Source organism: Chinchilla lanigera, unplaced genomic scaffold (assembly GCF_000276665.1).
Source record: "Chinchilla lanigera isolate Chin_1 unplaced genomic scaffold, ChiLan1.0 scaffold00040, whole genome shotgun sequence".
Classification (NCBI taxonomy): Eukaryota; Metazoa; Chordata; class Mammalia; order Rodentia; family Chinchillidae; genus Chinchilla; species Chinchilla lanigera.
In genome coordinates, this window is record NW_004955441.1 from 10,986,130 (window position 1) to 11,006,224 (window position 20,095).

Below are 20,095 nucleotides of genomic sequence, written 5' to 3' on the forward strand. Positions count from 1 at the left end.
CAACTGCCAGCAGGGTCAGCTCTCAGGATCCTTATCTGTGACCCTCTCAGAAAATTGCCTTCAGCTACAAGGAGCTGCCTGTCCAAAGGTCACTCCTTCTTGCGACAAGAGCTGGGTGATGCATGGACACAGACAAACGCGCAACTCAGGCTCCAAAGTGGGCACCTTGAGAAGAGGAGGAGACATGGGGAGCAGGTACACACACAGCTCAGTGCAACCTGGATTATTTAATTCCTTAGCGAGGAGAAAGCTCCGAAGAAAGTATGGCAAAATGTTAAGATTTGATAAGACCCGATATTAATGCATGAACACTGTTTATATTAGTGTCTATTCTTGCCTGCAACTCTGAAGTACATTTAATGAAAAAGGACCAGTGGAATCAAATATTGGAACTAAATGGGCATTTTGGTTCTTTCTTTATTCCTTTTTCTGTCTCTAGGCAAGGTACCAAGAGGGGAAATCAGCTTTGCTGGGCACCCCGTGTGCCTAGCATGCATGAGGCCCTGGGTTTGATGCCCAGCACCGCCAGGAAGATAAGAGGAGGAGCAGGGAGGAAGGGAGGGAGGAAGGAGAGAGGAAGGAAAAAAGAACTCACCTCCGTGTTAGGTAGGATTCTATACTCTTTCAAGGATCGCTCTCAGAGTTTCGTATTGTACCGAGTTCTTTCTATTCACCAGCAGATATGTCGTTCGATTTCATTCTAATATCAAACTTACGACCTTAAGCTTAAACTTATTTCTTCAACATGGTGCATAAATCAAGCCACAGCCTTTACAGCGCATTTCCTGGGAACTGCATCGCCCCTCCCCAGCTTACCTGAGCTCCCTAAGATGCACATGATCTGCCCACTCTCCACGTACAAGGAAATGTCTTTGAGGATCTGCCTGTCCCACCGCTGCCGGCGAGAGGCAGCGTCCCACCAGGGCCCCACATGACAGCTGTAGAGGAAACCACAGGAGGACAAAGGCAGCATGGGGGGAAGACCCTGTCCCCCAGCACTGACCCTGGCTCTGCCCCGCCCAGTTGTCTCTGGACAGGATCCCAACTGTATTTCAGCCTCAGTGTCCTGCTGCGTAGACTCTGGCTGGCGGTGACCACAGGCTGGCACCACCCACGGAAAGTGCCAGCAGCTGCTGTCAATGTCAGGTCTCTGCCTGGCTGTGCAGGGGCAAACAGGACACTGTTTATTCTAGGTTGACCTGCATTCCTTCACCAGGGTTTATTCTGCCTCGTGCTTCCAGCCCGCTCCCCGAGTCCTCTAGTCACATGCGGCAGGCTGCAGACGGTGGGGAGCGGGTGTGCGCCTCCGCGGGAGGGTAAGAGGCCGGGGCAGCCCTTCTCTTCTCTCTGCACCCTGACCTGCTAAGGAAGCAGCCCCAACCCCCAGGAACACCCCCGGCAGTGAGGAAGGTGACAGCCCCACAGGCCGCCTTACCTGACGCTGTAGGAGACGTGCAGGACACTTAAGCTGTGCTGCGGCCTGGAAGCTCCCATCAGACCTTCCTCCAGGGAGCTCTGGTGACTGCCCTTTCCTTGGGGGTCCAAGGCCCCGTCTCCGGTCAGAAAGTGGAGCTCACTCATGACCAACAGGCAGCACGGGCCAGTAAGTTTTCTGGTGGCCTGGCCCTCTCTGGAGTGGCTTCCGCTGAGTTGCCCGGGACAGAGTGCCCCACCTGCTGCCTGCCTGGCCCGGACTTGGCCACGGATGCCATTATCAGATGTACCTTTAGCCGGAGCATCCTTATCTTACCAGTGTAGAGAGCACACAGTGTGTTTGTAGGAGGGCTTGCCAGAGAGGAATGCTGGGAGAGAGCCTGGCACCGGCAAGAAGGGACGAGGGGACCCAGCTCTAAGAAACCGAGAGAGAAAGCAGCTCCAAGGGCCTCGGGAGCTGCGGCAAAGGGCGCAGAGCTGGTGGGCCCCATGGCGGGGAAGGCCACAGAGAAGGAGCTCTGGAGGGGGCCTGCTGTCCAGGACGCCTTGGTGAGTGACGGGCCACCTTGATCCGGCAGGTGGGGAGGAACTGGATCTTCCTTTCCTCCCTCACGGGTTTCTGTCCTAATCCACCCCCTGGACCACAAGCAGAGGGACTGCATTTCCTGGGAGTCAGGGGGCAGAGGGGCTCAGATTTAGGGCTGCGCGGCCTCTGAGCCCCACTCCTATAGGGAAGTCATGTTCTTATTTGTGACCTGGGCTGATTTAGCTTCCTCCAAGGTTGACTCTGTCACAGAAGCATGCTCACACACACCAGCGGCTCTTCTGGTGTCTCCCGTGACTGTGTGGCTGTCAGGCCAAGAATCTTGGCGGCAGCAAAGTGATGGATGCAACTGGATGACTCTTGTGGGAACATCAGATTTTATGCTCAAAATATGCAGGCAACGGTAGGATCCGGAGAGACCTGGGAGGCACAGGCAGAGACGGAGAACAGGCGGAGGTGGAAGAACAGGCAGAGGCGGAGGAACAGGCGGAGGTGGTGGTACAAAGTTCCCTCCCTCATTTTACCAGACAAGTGTTTACTTGACAAATTGCCTTTGATGGGGAGAGTGGGTGGAGTTTGAGGCAGGAGGCCACCCTGGAAGCCAGGAGGAAAGCAGGGCCCCACCTGCGCTTTGCCCCACCCCAGCTTTCCTTCATCTTTGCCTGTTGTGAGGAAAAGTACGGGAGAAAATCAGCAGTACAAACTCCACAGAGCAGCAGGAGGCACAGGCACCTGGACGGCCTTGAGTCTCCCGGATGAGACCCAGTCAGGCCCAAGAAGGCCAGGCTCTGCCCCTTGGGTTCCCTGAGAGCCAACCCCCAGGGGTGTCCCCCGCATTTGCAGTATTTGGAACAGAAGGATGAGGGCCACATAGCCTTCGTCTAGATGTTCTCCATCCAGCTAAGAACTGTTGCTAGTGCAGTTTGTACACTCTTGACTTGACACGCAACATGCCTTCCTCACCACCTGGAGGCCCAAGTATAAACTTTAAGAACCCAGGGCTCCTTGGAGTGGCAGCTAGAAGGAGGCAACAGGACAGAGTCAGCCTCTAGCCCACACCACAGCCTGTCCCCTCCACTACCCCACGCCCAGCTCCATCCCACTCTACAAGGAATTCATACAGTCCTTGTGGTCTGCTCACATTTCACCCATGCCCTCCGCAAACAAATGTGCTTCTGACCTAGGGGTGCCCAGGCGGGAGATGATGTTAGCGCTCCGGCCCGGGAGCAGACGCCCCATGAGTGGGGTTGAGGTAGATAGCATAGGGGATTCTGGTGTCAGGTACCTGGAGTTGTAGGCGCCTGTGACCTGCAAACTGCTCACATTATGGGCAGGAACAGGGCTACAGGAGGACAAGAGAGGCTTGGAGTCAGGCCAGAGTGGTCTGAGCTCTGGTCTGAATGTCCCAGGGTCCAGGAGAGTCCTCTCTGCCAGGAACAAGCCCTGCACGTCCCCATCAGCCACAGGCCTTCCACATCACCCCCTGTCCAGAGCCAGGGTTCTCACCCCAGAACAAAGGCCTGAGCTCTGAGCTCCCTGCGTTTCTGTCTATACCTCTGACTCAGGAATCTGATCAGAAGTGAATACATGGAGAAATGACAATGTAGCCCAGCAGGAGCTGAGCTGGTTACCTACAAATAAACCTGCTTTTGCTTTTTTGGGTGTCACCTGTCAGAAATTCAAATGATGTTCTGACAGTCATACTGATTAAGATGTCAGCCGAATAGATATTTAAGTATTTGAAAAATATAGAGAGTTTGTCAAAACCTCAGGAAGAGTCTAACAAATCCTTCCTGGGAGCCAAGGAAAATATTTTAAGATGGAACAGGAGTCATACCCAACCCAGACACAAATTTTCCTCTTCTAAAGCTGGGCTGCTGGTGTGGTTCCTTGTGTGGCGGCTGGGGTCCCCGGAAGGGGCCTGGGACAGGCCACAGGACGGGATCTGCACCCCTCTCATATTGTTGCCCGTCCTCCTTGCTGCCACCTCTCTCCCCACTGGACCCCCAATGCCCTGTCCCTGCTCTGCACAGCACAGTGGGCCTGAGGCAACCCGGACTTGAGGTCGCTCCCACACCTTGCTCCAGATTCCGCGTCTGCCTTTCCTTCTTTAGCAGCTCCTTCTCCCCGAACCCGACCTGGCAGCTTCGGGCCGAGCTAATTCCACCCTGATGCCCATTAACCAGCATCCCTCCTGTAGATATTGGCTTTAAAAACAACAGAAAATGACAGAACTCGCCTTAGCCCAAATGAGTCCCCTAACAGTTGACAGGTTTCTGAGAGCTTAACACAAAGACCTAGAGAAACCACGCGAGTGTGGCGGAGGTGGAAGCGAAGACGAGGACTCCAACCAGGGCTGCCCTCCACCTCCCCAGGAGCTCTGTCCCCCTCGCAGAGGACACAGACCCTCTCGCCTCCTTGGGCCTCACCTCTCCCTCCTGCTTTGAGTATTGACCCCCACCCAGGGGTCACGGTGGGAGCAGAAGCTGGAGTTCTAGTCATGCTGTCTCAGTTTGAAAACATATTGTGAAATATTTCAAACAAACCCATTGACACAGAGAACCGCCCTCCCATTCGCAACATCTTTGAAGCCCACTCGCTGTATCACTCCCAGGTCTCCCCCTGCTCCCCAGAGAGAGCCCCTTGCCTGAGTTCGGGCCTGTCTTTCCCATGTTTTCATTGGATAATGTTGACAGTAGTTCAAACCTCAAACCATCTGTGGTTTTGCTATCCTCTCTCTGAACTCTGGGAAGACAGCCAGCAAAGTCCTATCTAAGGGGCCTCTTACCTCCACCTCTGCAGGGATACTTTGACAGAGACCGTTGTTTGCTTTGTCACCTGAGGCTTTGTGTGCACGTGTGTGTACATGTGCATGCACGCGTGCACACGTGCATGCCTGCACAGGGAAGTTACCCCTGACCGGATGCTGGAGGTCAGTCTGCCTCTAGCCCTGGCTTGTCTTGCTCTGTCCTAAATCCTGACTCACCCACTCAAATCTAAGCTTCACAGAGATGGTCTCTTTCACTGCCACGCCTCAAACTCCAAGCCTGAAGCGTGGTGAGAACACGAGGTGTTTGTTGTCAGCTTGATGGAAGAAATGAACTCAACTGTATGATGGAATGACCGTTTTACAGGCGGGGGACTTGGGGGGTCATGGAAGCCTGTTAGTGAATCTATTATCCCTGGACCTGCACTTCAGAAGCAGAAGAAAAACGGAGTGCCTTAAGAACTGGAAATCTTGTAGCTGGGTGCAGTGGCACATACCTGTAATCCTAGCACTCAGCAGGCTGAGGTAGGAGGATCGTGAGTTCAAGCCCATCCCAGGCTACATGGCAGGAATGGACAGAGATCAGGTAACAGGCACCAAAACAAGCCTGGAGGAGTAAATTCTAATGTTCTACAACCCACTGCAATGACCGTGGTTCACAACAATTTGTTGTATATTTTATAAAGAGCAGGAAGAAAGGAGTTCTTTGTCTAGGCACCAGGCTACACAGAGAAATGATGAATGTTTAGGAACAGAAATGTTAATTGGCCTTATTTGCTCATTACACATTTTATACATTATCCAGTTATCACACTGTACCCATAAATAGGTATAACTATATGTCAGTTAAATATTCAAGAAAACACAAGTGCACCACCAGCCAACATCAGCAACAACTTCACTGCAGTGTACATACGTGGGGTGATGATAATAGGACCCCTTTTGAAGTTCCGCTGCAGCGTTCTCACTGGGTTTCTTGCACAAAACTTCTCATCAAAATAAGACACAGCCAGGTGTGGTGGTGCCTGCCTAGAATCCCAGCACTCAAGGAGGCTGAGGCAGGAGGATCACAAGTTTGAGTCCAGTTTGTGTAAAACAGTGACTTAGTGAGATCCTGTCTCAAAATAAATTTAAAAGAAGAAAAGGACTGGGGATATAGCTCGGCACCAAGGCCCTGGGTTTAACCCACAGAATAACAACAACAAAAAAAAAAACAGTAAAAAGATACCTTTTTCTTGGGATGAGGTCGTCATAGATAGTGAGCATTATTAACATGCTCTTGCCTTCCCCCATGCAGAGTCTGCTGACGTTAGGAGGTAGTAAGCCAGTTGCCTGGAGGAGAAAGCTGTGGCCTCTCTAGCCTGCTCCCTGCAGCCTGGAGTCTGCACGTCATTCATCCTAAGCTCTTTGGATCCCGGTTCCCTGGCCTGAGGCTGAGCTTGTCCAGGCAGGGGCTGCTCTGGGGGAAGCCCAAGCTCTGTGAACAGAGAAAGCGGTGCCCACCCGGAAGCTCCGGCGTTCTCCAAGTCCTGGACTCCCCCTGTGCAAACCTATCTCCTGCCGGCACTGCCAGCCCCTGCTCCGGCCTCTTCGCCCTCCTCCTGTCTTCTCCTGTGTCCTCGGGAGCCCCTCAACTCTCACATCTCCCCGCAGGGCCTCCAGGACAGCTTGTTCTCCTCTGAAAATGACAACAGCTTGTACTTCACCTACAGTGGCCAGTCCAATACCTTGGAGGTCCGAGACCTCACCTACCAGGTAGGGGTGCACTTGCGTGGGCTGGGGACAGGGGCCGCAGCAGGGAAAGGTGGGTGGGAAGGGCAGGCTCAGCCTGCAGCCCTCGGCTTCCAGCATGGACATTAGTGAGGCCCCCCAGGCCCTGTCCGCTGGCTGCAGGCCCGGCAACTCCCCTCTGAATCACCCAGATGTGGAGCAGCCGAGGAAAGGCCAGGAAAGGGACCAGGATCCCTTGCAGAAACATAAAGCCAACCCATGGGGAGAGTCTCTGACACTCTTACAACTCTAGATTTGGAGATCACCCCAGACTTCTGAAAAAGTTACAAAAGTGGTACCGTATTGCCACGCGGCCCGCGCCCAACTTCCCTGCACGGGGACACCTTGTGCTCCATAGTGTAATGACCAAAACTGAGAAACGGACGCTGTCATTGCCACTAACTCAGCCACAGACTTCATATATTCAGATTTTACCCATTTATATATCTCGATCTATAGATTTATTTTTTCTCCTTTGATAAAATGTACTATTCCCAGAGGACATGCAAGGACAACCAGCAGCCTTTGAGAGGTCCTTGGGGATACCCTGGTCAGATTCAAGGACCACTATTTCCCTACTTTTGGACAACGTACGCTCTACAGAAGGGACCTTGTGGGGCCTGTGAGGGGGAACTTCGGAGGCCCGAACCTGGCTTCCTGTGGGCATGGGTTAGGACCGTTAACTAGCTGCAGTATAACCTTTCTCTCCCTGCCACTTCGCTGTGTGACTTGAGCAAGTTACTGAACTGCTCCGAGCTTCATCTGTAAAACACAGGTTATAATCCTACCTGCGCTATAGATTTGCAATGAAGACTGAATGATGTAATAGACATAAAGTGATTAGCATAATGTCTTGCACGCAGTAAACATCTGAAAGTGATTAGTAAATTACTATCATTAAGCGAAGACATTTTGCTTCTTTTTCTTTTTTTTTTTCCCCCTTCTGCGATTGCACCTATTTCTAGTTCCTTTGTCTCCAGACTTAGGAAGAGCAGCAGCATCAGGTTTTCAGGGTGGTAGAGTTCCATCTCCATGGGGTTTTTTCCCCTGTTTTTGTTTTGCTTCATTAGAGATTGAAGCCAGGCCCTTTTGCCCTGAGCTGCATCCCCAGCTGTTTTTATATGTTTGTAAATTTTGATGCAGGGTCTCACTAAGTCACAAGGTTGCCCAGGCTGGGCTTGAATTTGCAGTCCTCCTGCTTCAGCCTCCCAGTGTGCTGGGATTACAGGCGTGATTACAGCCGCCATACCCAGCAGTCCATGTCTGGCAGAACCTGGGTGGGGAGGGCCTTGGGGATGTCCCCTGTGGAGGGCGAGCACGGGGGGCTGAGCAGAGCTGCTGGCTGTGCTCCAGGAGCCCGCTGATGTCTCTCTCCCCACAGGTGGACACAGCCTCACAGGTGCCCTGGTTTGAGCTGCTGGCTCAGTTCAGGATCCCTTGGCTGTCCCACAAGAACCAAGATTCTGGCGAGCAGGGCATCCAGAACCTGAGCTTCCGAGTGCGAAGCGGGCAGATGCTGGCCATCATCGGGAGCTCAGGTACCACTGGAGGCAGGGCAATGGCCTTTCTCTTCTGGGATACAGGATGGTCCTTTGGAGAAATGGATGCTTCTTGCAGAACTCTTAGCTGATCAGTAGACCAATATAGCAGAGTGACCCAGGGGGGACAGACCTGAGCTCAAAGTCCAGCTCTTTCCTTTACAGGTCTAGATGGTGGGTGCTAGTACAAATCGTGAGCGGCCTCCTGCCCACCGCGAGCTGCAGCGGCAATGTCTGTCTTTAACACCCGGATCCACAGGACCATCAGGCAGCTTCAGAACACCATGTTCTCTGCTGGAACTCCTCCAACCACAAGGGCACTCGCTCAGGTCATTTCCCCTACAGTCAGACTAGGGTCATGGTCAGACAGTGACTAGGCAGAGCCCCGCCGCCGCACTGCCCCTCCAAAGGCAGAGCACAACCTTCAGCCACCCGCAAAGAGCCAGATGTTTAGATTGCTTTAGACAGACACGTGCCCAGGCAAAATAAAAAATTCTAGAATGTTAGAGCTGGGAAGCACTTTTAGAGGGAGATTTTCAAATTATCTAGCCTTCAACACTTCTAGAGTGTGCCTTTGCATATACCACACACACACACACACACACACACACACACACACATACACACACACATTCCTCTTCACTTGACAGATGAAAACACCAAGTTGAGTTATTCTCCTAGTGACACACATTCAATGCCTAGCTAAAACTTGAGTTTGTTCTCCTGATTCTGAGAACTGCTTCCTCGTAGGACACCTTATGCAGTGTTATAGCACTTTATACCTTTTAATTAATCATTTCCAGAGGTAAAGATTACTCAATGTATTTAACATCGACTCCAAAGTTTTATGCTCTTCCGATAGAGACGTTCTGTTTATTGTCTAACCAAAGAGCAAATGAATTACTATCTGTAAACGCACTTTGTAACCGAAATAATATGCACAATCATTAAGCCCCTCCCACTCTGGCTCTGTTGCTGGGATTCTGACCTAAAGTAGGATTATTTTGATTTGTAACTTCTCGTGGCTTTTCTTCCTGAACTGATTGAGCATCAGGAGTCACATGGACTCTTACTGAAACTCATCCTGGTGAAGAGTTGGTACATGTGACCCTAGCTGTGAATATCTTTGATATGTGATTAAGGAAACTGAAGTCCAAGAAGCCGAGCAGGAATTACACTGAGTAATATCCGGATCTTTTGACCTAGGTTCAGTGTTATGTGGTTTCAAGCTTACTTGGCTGAAATTATTAAAGTCTTTAGGAAAATTTAAACACTATACTTCCTATGACTTTTACTACACACCCACACACACCCCCACCCCACCCCCACACACACACATTGATGGCCATAATTTTAAAAAGAAAATCAGCCCCAGTCATTTAGTGTCCTTGATAGAATCTGCCATGCTGGAAGTGCATGGAAGTTAACGAATTTGTGGGTAGGGAGATTGCACTTGGCCATTCTACCAAGGTCTTGTGTGTCCATAGGTGTTTTAACTTGAGTCATGGGGAGATCTCTCCAAAAGCACCAGGCACCCTCCACTGAAAAGGCTGCCCACGCCTCTCACAAAGTTTTGCTTAGAAAATAAGGTCTTCCTGCTCTCTGACTGGGAATCTCAAGGTCCCTGTGAACGCTGGTGCAATCCCCTCTCTCCTAGACCCTGAAGCCAATGTCCCAGGCTGAAGAGGGAGCAGGCCTGGGTTTGTCTCTCTGTTTCCTCTCCTGACTATTTGCTCCACCTAAATTCTCAAGGATCCTAAGTGAGGTGCACCCAGGAGGCAGTGGGCAGCCCCTTCCACTCTGCACCTATAAGTGGTAAGCAGGAGGATGGCACTGGGTAGACATGGCCACGCATTTGTATGGGCACTTGTTTGAAAACAACTTGGAGAGTTTTCTCTCCAAAAGGGATATACAATAAGGAAACCTAAACTGGGCCTGCGCAACTGGATGGAGCTCATGTCTGGCTCCACCGAAGGAAAGAGTTTCTAAGTCTGAGGCCAATTTGCATTCATGGTTCAAATGGGTGCTAAAGGCCGAGCCTGTTGGGTGCTTTTGCAAACCAGATCCACCCCGATGCTGAATTCCCCAAATCAGTAGTCAGGGGTATCATTCAAAAGTAGACGGTGTTAACGCGAGTGCAGGGGGTCTTTTCTTTTTTAAGAGTATAAAAAGTGCCGCTGATAATAATAAAAGAGAAGGGCAGAGCTACCGCCAGAACCTATTCATACACTGTGCTTTGAAATCATTTCCACATCTGCTGCAACACCTTTCGTCCCTATTACTTTCTCCTTTATTTCTCACAATAGGTTCCTGGTTTCGCATTTTTAAAAGACACCCTGTGAATGTTCCCACTTAGTCTTTCCCACCGAGCAAGCTTGTAAGCCAGCTGACAGTGAAGGATGATACATCGCTGGCGTGTTTTCCGGGAAGGAAAAGTTATACTTCACATGCAATTAAGCCCAGCCTCTCCTAGGAGAAGCATCCATCGCAGTGGGAGGGGACAGAGGCTCCAAGTTCCGGCAGGCCTGTGGCAGTCATGATTTTCCTGTCGCTCAGCTGGTGGCCTACCTGGTCTGAGCCCCAGGACCAGCGTGTCCCACCGCCTCCCCCAGGGAGGCACAAGTCGGCCTCAGACAAGGAGCAGTGCTACCTTTCCTGGGGCTCGGTCACTTCCGCAAGGATCGAGCAGGCCAGGGTGCTGGAGGGTATGTGGGTGACAGCAGCTGCCCACGGGCCCCTGCCGCACTGCCCTCAGCGGGGTCTCTGGTCACTTTGCAGGCTGTGGGAGGGCCTCGCTGTTGGATGTGATCACCGGCCGAGACCACGGAGGCAGGATGAGGTCAGGCCAAATCTGGATCAACGGGCAGCCCAGCACACCCCGGCTGGTGAGGAAGTGCGTGGCCCACGTGCGCCAGCACGACCAGCTGCTCCCTCACCTCACCGTCCGAGAGACCCTGGCCTTCGTCGCCCAGATGCGCCTCCCCAGAACCTTCTCCCAGGCCCAGCGCGACAAAAGGGTAACTGAGCCCAGTGCCGAGCCGTGGGGTCTAAGAAGTCACCACACCCTTCCCCCTGTGCCTCAGGCCCCAGCATCCAGCTGTCCAGGTGGAGTCCAACCATCCCAGCTCATCATCCACCTGCCGAAAAGAGTCAGCTCTACACTCACCCCACTCCCAGGCTAACTGTGCCTGGGGGTGCACACTTTTCAGTTCAGCACTCTGGGAGGCTGAGACAGGGGGATTGCACGTTTGAGCCCAGCCTGGGCAAGTTAGTAAAATAGTAAGACTCTGTCTCCAAATAAGAAAAGATACAGGAGGTAGGTCAGTGTGAAAGCCCTGGGTTCGGTCCCCTGTCCCCCGCACCGAGGCACACAAAGCCATCTCAGCCTCAGCCGGTTCCCGGTTCGCGATACAGCATCTGTCACGGGCTTTACTTGTTTATTTGTGAGTCCATTTTCTGGTCCGCCATGTGGGCAGGGAGCCCAACTGTCTGGTCCCCAATTAGGGCCTGTTCAGGCACAGTGAACCCCTGGAGAGCTGGGGACAGGGCTCTGGGGCGCCTTCCTCCTGGTGGAGACCCAGGCAGAAGAGCAGGTCTCGGAGCTGGGGGTGTAGGGTGTGCAGGCTGCCCGAGCCCCTGACACCCCTCCCGCCGTAGGTGGAGGACGTGATCGCCGAGCTGCGGCTCCGGCAGTGCGCGGACACGCGCGTGGGCAACGCATACGTGCGCGGGGTGTCGGGGGGCGAGCGCCGGCGCGTCAGCATCGGGGTGCAGCTGCTGTGGAACCCGGGTGAGCGCCTGCGACCTGGGGGAGCGGGAGGGGCGGCGTCCCGGGTGCAGCCGGGTCACCCCCTTCTTCTCCGTGGCCAGGAATTCTCATCCTGGATGAGCCCACCTCGGGCCTGGACAGCTTCACGGCCCACAACCTAGTGAAGACCTTGTCCCGGCTGGCCAAGGGCAACAGGCTGGTGCTCATCTCCCTGCACCAGCCGCGCTCCGACATCTTCAGGCTCTTTGACCTGGTCCTCCTCATGACCTCGGGCACCCCCATCTACCTGGGGGCCGCGCAGCACATGGTCCAGTATTTCACGACCATCGGCCACCCCTGTCCCCGCTACAGCAACCCTGCGGACTTCTATGGTGAGACAGCAAGGCTGGTGCCGGACCGCTCCCCACCCCAGGCTGCTGGAAAGATTTGGGACAGAAAGGGGCGGGCCTCAGGGGAAGGAGCTGGAGGAGAGGTGCCGGTGGGCGGAGTGGGCGGAGTGGGTGGAGGACAGAGCTGGCCAGGGATCCAGAGCTGGGAAGGACCTGAGAAAAAGCAGCTGTGAAAAGGACCCGTGAAGAGCAAGGTGGGAGCTCAGCAAGCGCAGAATCCAGGAGTCTGAGGACAGAGCCCCGGGGCCCTGCACAGGCAGGGAGGCCGTGGTGCAAGTGGGTGCGGCGCCGGGGCCTCGGCCAGTGGCGCTCTAGATGTGGGAATTGCTCTGCTGGCCCAGACTTGCCTTTCTCCTGGGTCCTGAGACGCAGGATTTTACACCCAGGGAGCACGCATGAGCCTCTTCCTTCCTCCCTTCCTCCTTTCCTTTCTTTCTTCGTCCCTCCTCCCTCCCTGTCTCCCTTCCTTCCTTCCTTCCTGAAAGGTACCCTGGCTGCGGTACACACGGCGCGGTGGTGCCGGGGCTGGGGAAACAACAGCAGGGGCTGCTCCTCCAGGTCCGCTGGGCCCCAGGGTCTTCCCAGGAGCTCAGCAATAAGCTTGACTTCGGGGACCATTTTCTCGAAGGCATTTGCCAAGGCCCTGGGGGTTCTATTTGACCCTCACACCTAGAGGAACTCAACGCCTCGCCTGTGGTGACACAGCTGTAGGGCACAGAGCTGGACTCGCCTTGTGTGGTGAGGTCTGGCCGGGGCCTTTACTCCTAACAACCCTGACCCTGACCCTGACCCTAACCCTAACCCGCTGCCCGTGCTGTCCGCCTGGCTTTACCGGCAGCCGACCCTCCCCGGCAGGGGCGCTCTCCCGGCCTCACCCCTTGCCCTGTGCACCGGCACCCCAGTGAACTCGGTGCACCTCTTTCCCGGGCGCAGGGGCCTGCCTGGCCTCTTGCCCCGTCATCCTCAGATAAGGGAGCAGAAGGCACCTGCTGATGTGGCCACTGGGGACAATTTGAAGCGCACCTGGAGGAGTCAGACGCCCATAGCAAAGTGTCATGGGGGGGATGGGGAAAGGGCTCCTGGCCTACAAGTCCTGGGGCGGGTGTCCCTCACCAGTCTGGGGCACAAAAGCCCACAGGGCCTGAGGCGCCCAGCAAGTCTGGTGTTTTGTGTCCCGAAAGAGCGTGTTATGGCTTCTGAGACCCCTCCTGGCTGGAGACAGGGAGTGAAAGTGGAGCGGGGCAGGGGGAGCGAGGTGAGGGAGAACCCAGCCGTGCTGAGGCTGCGAGGAAAGAATGGAAGGAGGCATGAGGCCGCGTGGCCTGGCACCAGCCAGGCAGAGGAAGGCCCTGCCGTGAGTGCTGGAGTTTACCCTGCTGGCATTGCTGGGGCCTTGGAGGCTGAAGGCCAAGCGCTGTGGGAGGAGGGCTGCAGTGAGGGGCTCCCTGGTGCAAGGGGTCGTTTCCTGGGGTGCAGGAGGTGGCCCTCCCACGGGCCTGGCTCCCAGCTCTGTGGCCTGACTCCCTTCCTGGGGCCCAGCGGCTGACCAAGGGCAGCCAGAACTCTCTGTGTACTTGGCTGGTCCTTGCCTTCCTTCAGCAAACCCGGTCCTGCCTTGGGCTGGGTGCGTGGGAAGCCAGATGATTAACCCGCGGTGAGAAGGAAGTGTGTGCGGGACCCCCACTTGCCCGCCTTCCTCCTGGCCCGCCATCCCCCAGCCCACTTCCTTCTCCTGCGTGGGCTGAGCCCTCGTCAGAAGCCTCCTAGACAGCGGTGTTGGGGCCTGGGCCTTGAAGTCCCCTCCTCCTCCTGGGCTGTCTCCATAATGGGTGCTGGGACGGGGTTCCGCCCCAGTGCTGGGGCCAGCCCTGCAGGTCTCTGTCGCTCTCCATTCTGGCCGTTGCTTCGTGGCTCCTTCTCAGAGAGCGGGGGGCACGTCAGGGAGCCCCAGGGCTGACAGCGCCAGGACCTGGGCCACCCACGGCCTCGCGTCTTCCGCTTACAGTGGACTTGACCAGCATCGACAGGCGCAGCCAAGAGCAGGAAGCGGCCTCCAGGGCGAAGGCTCAGTCCCTTGCAGCCTTGTTTCGAGAAAAAGTGTGTGACTCTGATGATTTCCTGTGGAAAGCGGAGGCGAAGGAGCTGGGCGTGGGCACCTGTGTGGCCAGGTACAAGGGGCATGTGGTTCGAGGGGCAGAGCTCCTTGCCCGGAGGGCTGGCCTGACCCTCCACGTTCTGTCTCTCACAGCCCGACCCCGCCCTGTGACAACAACTGCCAGACACCCTCGGAGCCGCCCGGGGTGATGCAGCAGTTCGCCACCCTGACCCGGTAATGGTCTTTCACTGTGTCCTCACCCCCGAAGCCCTTTCTACCTGAAGTGCACCTGGGGGAGGAAGCAAGAGGTAGAATTGCTTGAAAGGCAGCATCTTCAGGACCACGTCTGTCCCTCGTGGGATGCATTATTACTTTGATTCTCTGAAAAAAAAAAATTAAAATAACCTTACTGGAACGACCATGAGGTCACCGTGAAAAAATTCAGATAGTACACAAGAGCCTAAGCCAGAAACGGAAGGCTGCCCGTCACAGCAGCTCTCGGGGAAAGCCGGGCCCACGGGCTGTGTCTTCCGCCGCGTTTCCAGGTACAAAAACATTTGAACGCGCGGGTGGAATCCAACTGTGTCATGTTCCAGAGCAGCCTTTTCTTCCTGAGGACAGCACCTCTGCCTATCACCCGGTTAGAGCCTCTCAGCCTTCAGGGTGCCCGACCTGATGACCTGTCTGGTCCCTGGGTATGGTTAGGTTATCTTCAGACTGTTACTGGCACGAGTAACGTTACAGTAAACGTGTCCATGCATCTTTATGGACCGATTGATTTTTTTTTCCCTGCAGCATAATTTCTCTAAGTAAAATCACCAGGCTGTTTCTTGATGATAAAAGAAATAATCCTGTGTTTAGTACCCACTGGGGGACAGATGCTTCTGTCAGTCCTCTCATTTAACCCTCTCGGAAGCTCTGTGAGTGGTCTTACTATCTCCATGTCTTTCTCTATGACAGAAATGATCCTTCCAGAGATTGCAGGACATTCTCAAGGTCCCGAGGCTGGGGTATGTTGTTCCCTTGACGTTTCTTTCTTTTTTATGCTTTTTTTAAGTCGTCAGATTTCCAGTGATTTCCGAGACCTGCCAACCCTCCTCATTCACGGGGCGGAGGCCTGCTTGATGTCCCTGATCATCGGGTTCCTCTACTACGGCCACGGGGACACCAAGCTGTCCTTCATGGACACAGCGGCCCTCTTGTTCATGACTGGCGCACTCATCCCTTTCAACGTGATCCTGGATGTCGTTTCCAAGTGTAAGTGTCATCCACTCTCGGGCCAGCAGACTAGGGGTGTCAGCCGTGCTCTGAGCTGGACCAAAACCAGCTGCTGAGCATCTGGAGACATCAGCTTTGCAGAGCAGTTCCATTGTGATTGTGTAATGAAGGACAGCAATTGCTTTTAAAGTTTGCGGATGGGCTGGGGATTTAGCTCAGCGGCAAAAGCGCCTGCCTGGCAAGCGCAAGGTCGTGAGTTCGGTTCCCGGCACCGGAGATAAAGTTTGCGGATGAACATAACATACAAACGAAAGTCTTAGCCCTTCCCATCCTGCCGGGGTCTGTGGCTGATGGCTATGTGCAGGGCATGGATCTGCAGCGCCTAAGGAGCCTCCCTGAACTTCTGGGCCAGGCTTGCTTTATGGCACCTGTTTAAAAAAAAAAAATAGTAAGAAATTCAGGTAGTGTAACTGCTTTTAATGATACTAAGGGAGATGCAAAATCAGAAACAGGTAGATAACTCCTCCCTCTTCCACCCACCCCGGCCCCAGGTCACTCGGAGCGGGCGATGCTGTACGCTGAGCTGGAAGACGGGCTCTACACCGCTGGTCCCTATTACTTTGCCAAGGTGACTGCTTAGGGAGGCGGCGAGTGCAGGGCAGAGAGAGCCACACGCATTTTACAGGCGTCACAGCAGAGTTTTGCTGACCCCAGGGCTCTGCATTCCCTGGGACGGCAGAGGCCACCTTCTCTCACGGGGTTTTGAAACTTGCATGTTTTTAAACGTTCGCCAGAAGGCTAGGAATGTGGATCAGGAATGATACTTTTCTGGTCAGCAGGAACCTAAAAAGAAAGCGTTGGGGAAGCCTTAGCATACTTCACCTCTCCGGATGCCTGGAGCAGGTTGGTCAGGCCGTTGTTAGCAAGCGCTCAGAGAGGTCATACAGCTCTCCCAAGGACACAGGTAGTAGGTCTGGGCGGGGGCAGCGGGTGAAGACTTGAAACCAGAGCTCAGGAGAGCAGATCGTGGCTGCCTGTCTGCGGGGAATGGCTCCGAACTGCCCTGCGGGGGTGCGTCGGGGGTGAGCTCGGCCTGCGCCCAGTGCACCCCCTCAGCAGCCTCAGTACCAGGAGGGAAGGCTGGCATCACGGGGTGGGGGTAAGTGCCAGTGTTACACATTTTAAAATAGTGGCATGGCCAACGGCGTTGGCCCCGTGTCCTTCGCAGATCCTCGGCGAGCTGCCGGAGCACTGTGCCTACGTCATCATCTACGGGATGCCCACCTACTGGCTGGCCAACCTGCACCCGGGCCTCCTGCCCTTCCTGCTGCACTTCCTGCTGGTGTGGCTGGTGGTCTTCTGCTGCAGGGCCATGGCCCTGGCCGCCGCCGCCATGCTGCCCACCTTCCACATGTCGTCCTTCTTCTGCAATGCCCTATACAACGCCTTCTACCTCACCGGGGGCTTCATGATCAACCTGAAGAACCTATGGGCAGGTGAGGCCTGCGCCCCCTGCCGGCCCAGCCTCTCCGGGCTCGTGCGGTGGGTAAGGCCGCTTCCACCCTGCCCCGCTCAGGGCCTGCGAGAGCAGCGTTCCCACTAGAGGAGACCAGCAGCGCCCGGAAGCCACCCCAATGCCCACCCCCGCAGCACCAGAGAGCCAGGTCGTTCCTACCTCCTGCGTCTTCTAGGCTGTGTCCCTGGCTCCATCCCTGACCGTGCTCCGGGGCAGCACAACAGCCGGGCCTCTGTGACCTTGGACCTTCTCAGAAGTCATGGGCACAGAATGGGCCCCGCCAGTCCCCCGGCCTCGTGACACCCCCAGTACACTCGGCCCAGCCTCCACCTCTGCGGCTCTCCCACTCTTCTCTGCTAAAGGCCATCCCCCACCTTGCCCGTCCTCCCTCCTGGCAGAGCCCGGTGGTGCTGGGGCTTCCTCCTCCCCTCTGAGCCGTGCTGCCCCTGCACAAGGCAGAGCCCAGACTCTGTCCTCTGGGGAGGGCTGCTGCGCGGGGACGTGGACACACAAGTTAAATGACCCTCTGGAGCTGCTATGGGTCCCACCTGCGGGTCGCCCTGCAGCTCCTCCGCCTCCTCGGCTCTCATCCGCGTCCCCGGCTCCCTGCTGTGGCTTTGGCCCTTCACCCTCTCCCGCCTCCTGGCCCCTCAGAGGCCGCGCCGGGAGCGCGATGCAGAGGGCGGGTGGCCGCTCGCGCAGGCGCCGGCGCCTGGGGCTGACGCGCTCTCTCTGTCCCCAGTGCCTGCGTGGGTCGCCAACGTGTCCTTCCTCCGGTGGTGTTTCGCTGGGCTGATGCAGGTCCAGTACAACGGGCACCTTTATACTGTGCAGGTGGGAAACATCACGCTCTCGATCCCAGGAGATAAAGTAAGTAGTGAGGGCCTCGGATTGTGAATTATCGGGCCAATAACCGGATAGCTCGATGAGCTCATTGAACGTTGGTGTCTCCAGATGGTCAGTGAGATGGACCTGAACTCCCACCCTCTCTACGCCATCTACCTCATCCTCATCGGCATCAGCAGTGGTTTCCTGTTCCTGTATTACGTGTCCTTAAGGTTCATCAAGCAGAAGTCAAGTCAGGACTGGTGACTCGCGCCCAGACTCACCCGCTCGCTGCTGGGGCCTCTGAGCAGACCCTTGGACTGCACTCCCTCCCTCCCAGGGAGCGCCTCCCTGGGACAGTGAAGGCATAGATGCTCTGCTACATCCTGCCCCTGGTGCTGCAGTGGCACAGGTCAGCCACAGGATGGCAGTAGAATAAAGACAGTTGAAAAGGATTTCCGCTCTCTGGCCAGAGCTTGTGATTGCCAGGGAGAAAACCCACACTTGGTGCGACCTACAACGTTGCTGATTTATTTCCTTTGGGTGTGTCTTTAGACGGGCAACTCAGTGTAGAATGGGAGCAAATCAGATATGAACTGAGCAGCCTGGCTCTGCATGAATTGCTAGAACCCAGAGAAAATGATAATGAGCAAAATGTTTAGCTTCACCTCTCCTATCCCCTGTACTCTGTTTATCCACTCTGCTAGCCTAAAACATAGGAGTGAAATGCTGTCTCTTCTTTCTGTATGGGCTCCAAAAACCATCGTGAACAATTAAAAATTTATTGAGCATCTACTCTGTGCCAGGTAAACTAATTCCACCACTTATTCTCAGTACAACCCTTGGAGGTAAGTGGTGTCCCATTTTCCAGGTGAGGACACTGAGGCACAGACAAATTCGGTTTGCCAGTTTCACATAGCTACTGGGCGACAGAGTCACATAGGGTTCAGAAGTGTTTGAGGCCTATAGGAGTCAGGGGGCAGGGGGCAAATCCTGAGCCACTGTAAGTCTTGCAGTCCAGAAGAGGTTCACAGAGCCTGTGCTGGCTGAGCCGGGCCTCACAGTTTCATCTCAGTGGCCCTGGCTGGGTCTCAGGACCAGCCTTGAACCTTGCACAGTGGCCAGAGGATGGGGTCACCTGCTTCAGGCCCGAGTGACCCAAAATGGGCACCTAGAGCATGATGGGTCATGTTCCCAAAGGAAAACAAGAGTCTGGGACCAGAAGAAGTGGGCGGGTGAGTGTGTGGGAGGGAAGGAGCACGCGTTCTCTGCAGGGCTCTCTGACCCTCACTACTTCAAGCGCGGTCCCTGGGCCTGCAGCCAAGCAGTGCCGGGGCAGGGAGGTAGGCGGAATCTCAGGCCCTTCCCGACACACTGCATGCGCATGCGCATGTTCAGACACTTCCCCCAGTGATTTGTAAGCAGGCTGGAGTCTGAAAAGCTCTGCTTTAGCACACGGTCCTGTAACAGCCCACCTGTCGCACAGGGAACTTACACGGCTTCATTGCTTCCACACACTCGAGAGTCACTTCATGCCCGACAGTGGTGTCTCTCGTCCCGATGAGCATCAAGTACTGCGCTAGTTCTCGTGTCTCTTTGGTTGCCTTCAACTTAGAACAGTTCCTCAGCCTGCAGTGACTTTCCTGACCTGGACACGGGAAGATTTTGTAGGATCTCTCAGTTTTGGTTTGTCTGACGTCATTTCACGGTTGAACGCAGGCTGTGCGGCTTGGCGGGGATAAAACAGAGATGGCGCTGGCCCTTCCAGCGCGCCCTGTCTGGTGGTGCCTGCTCTCCCCTTGCCCTCTGTCTCTTGATTGAAGGTGTCTGCCGGGCTTCTCCAGTCAAGTTACCGTTTTCTCTACTTTGCACTTTTTTTTTGTTTTCCTCCGGTACCAGGAATCAAACTCACGACCTTGCGCTTGCCAGGCAGGCGCTGGGCCGCTGAGTTAAATCCCCAGCCCCCTCTACTTTGCACTTGATAAGCATTTTGTAGATAGGCCCTTGGAAACTTTAAATTGCACACCCCTCTTCCAGACGTCCATTTATTCATTATTGCGACCAATACAGATGTTTCATTTCTGATTTTATTCAATGTCTCAAAATCCTCCTGTATCATTAATTTTTTTTTGAGACAAAGTTTCAACATGTAGTCCAGGCTGGCCTTGAAGGAATGATTCTCCTGTCTTGGTCTTTTTTTTTTTTTTTTTTTTTTTTTTTTTTTTTTTTT

General features: G+C 54.7%; 2 protein-coding genes across 3 annotated transcripts in view; one reads left to right on the plus strand and one right to left on the minus strand.

Annotated features, from left to right (window-relative positions):
- The window catches only part of Abcg5 (ATP-binding cassette, sub-family G (WHITE), member 5), a 23,184-nt gene extending 21,542 nt beyond the window's left edge, over window positions 1-1,642 (minus strand). The window contains exons 1-2 of the mRNA XM_005390938.2: window positions 1,436-1,642; window positions 817-938 (exon numbers count right to left, since the gene is read on the minus strand). Of these exons, the coding sequence (XP_005390995.1) occupies window positions 817-938; window positions 1,436-1,581 (268 nt within the window). The 5' untranslated portion in view covers window positions 1,582-1,642. The remainder of the gene's footprint in view (window positions 1-816; window positions 939-1,435) is intronic.
- The window catches only part of Abcg8 (ATP-binding cassette, sub-family G (WHITE), member 8), a 22,483-nt gene extending 3,823 nt beyond the window's left edge, over window positions 1-18,660 (plus strand). Inside the window, exons 1-13 of one of the 2 annotated variants that reach the window (XM_005390936.2) lie at window positions 1,783-1,983; window positions 6,399-6,500; window positions 7,897-8,053; window positions 10,832-11,070; window positions 11,711-11,843; window positions 11,924-12,193; window positions 14,217-14,379; window positions 14,460-14,540; window positions 15,364-15,563; window positions 16,076-16,152; window positions 16,753-17,020; window positions 17,783-17,910; window positions 17,995-18,660. In XM_005390936.2, coding sequence (XP_005390993.1) covers window positions 1,924-1,983; window positions 6,399-6,500; window positions 7,897-8,053; window positions 10,832-11,070; window positions 11,711-11,843; window positions 11,924-12,193; window positions 14,217-14,379; window positions 14,460-14,540; window positions 15,364-15,563; window positions 16,076-16,152; window positions 16,753-17,020; window positions 17,783-17,910; window positions 17,995-18,132 — 2,016 coding nt within the window. In that variant the 5' untranslated portion in view covers window positions 1,783-1,923 and the 3' untranslated portion in view covers window positions 18,133-18,660. Of the gene's footprint in view, window positions 1-1,782; window positions 1,984-6,398; window positions 6,501-7,896; window positions 8,054-10,831; window positions 11,071-11,710; window positions 11,844-11,923; window positions 12,194-14,216; window positions 14,380-14,459; window positions 14,541-15,363; window positions 15,564-16,075; window positions 16,153-16,752; window positions 17,021-17,782; window positions 17,911-17,994 lie in introns of those variants that run through there. The other variant, XM_005390935.2, reaches the window with a different exon arrangement.
- The last annotated feature ends 1,435 nt before the right edge of the window (window positions 18,661-20,095 follow it).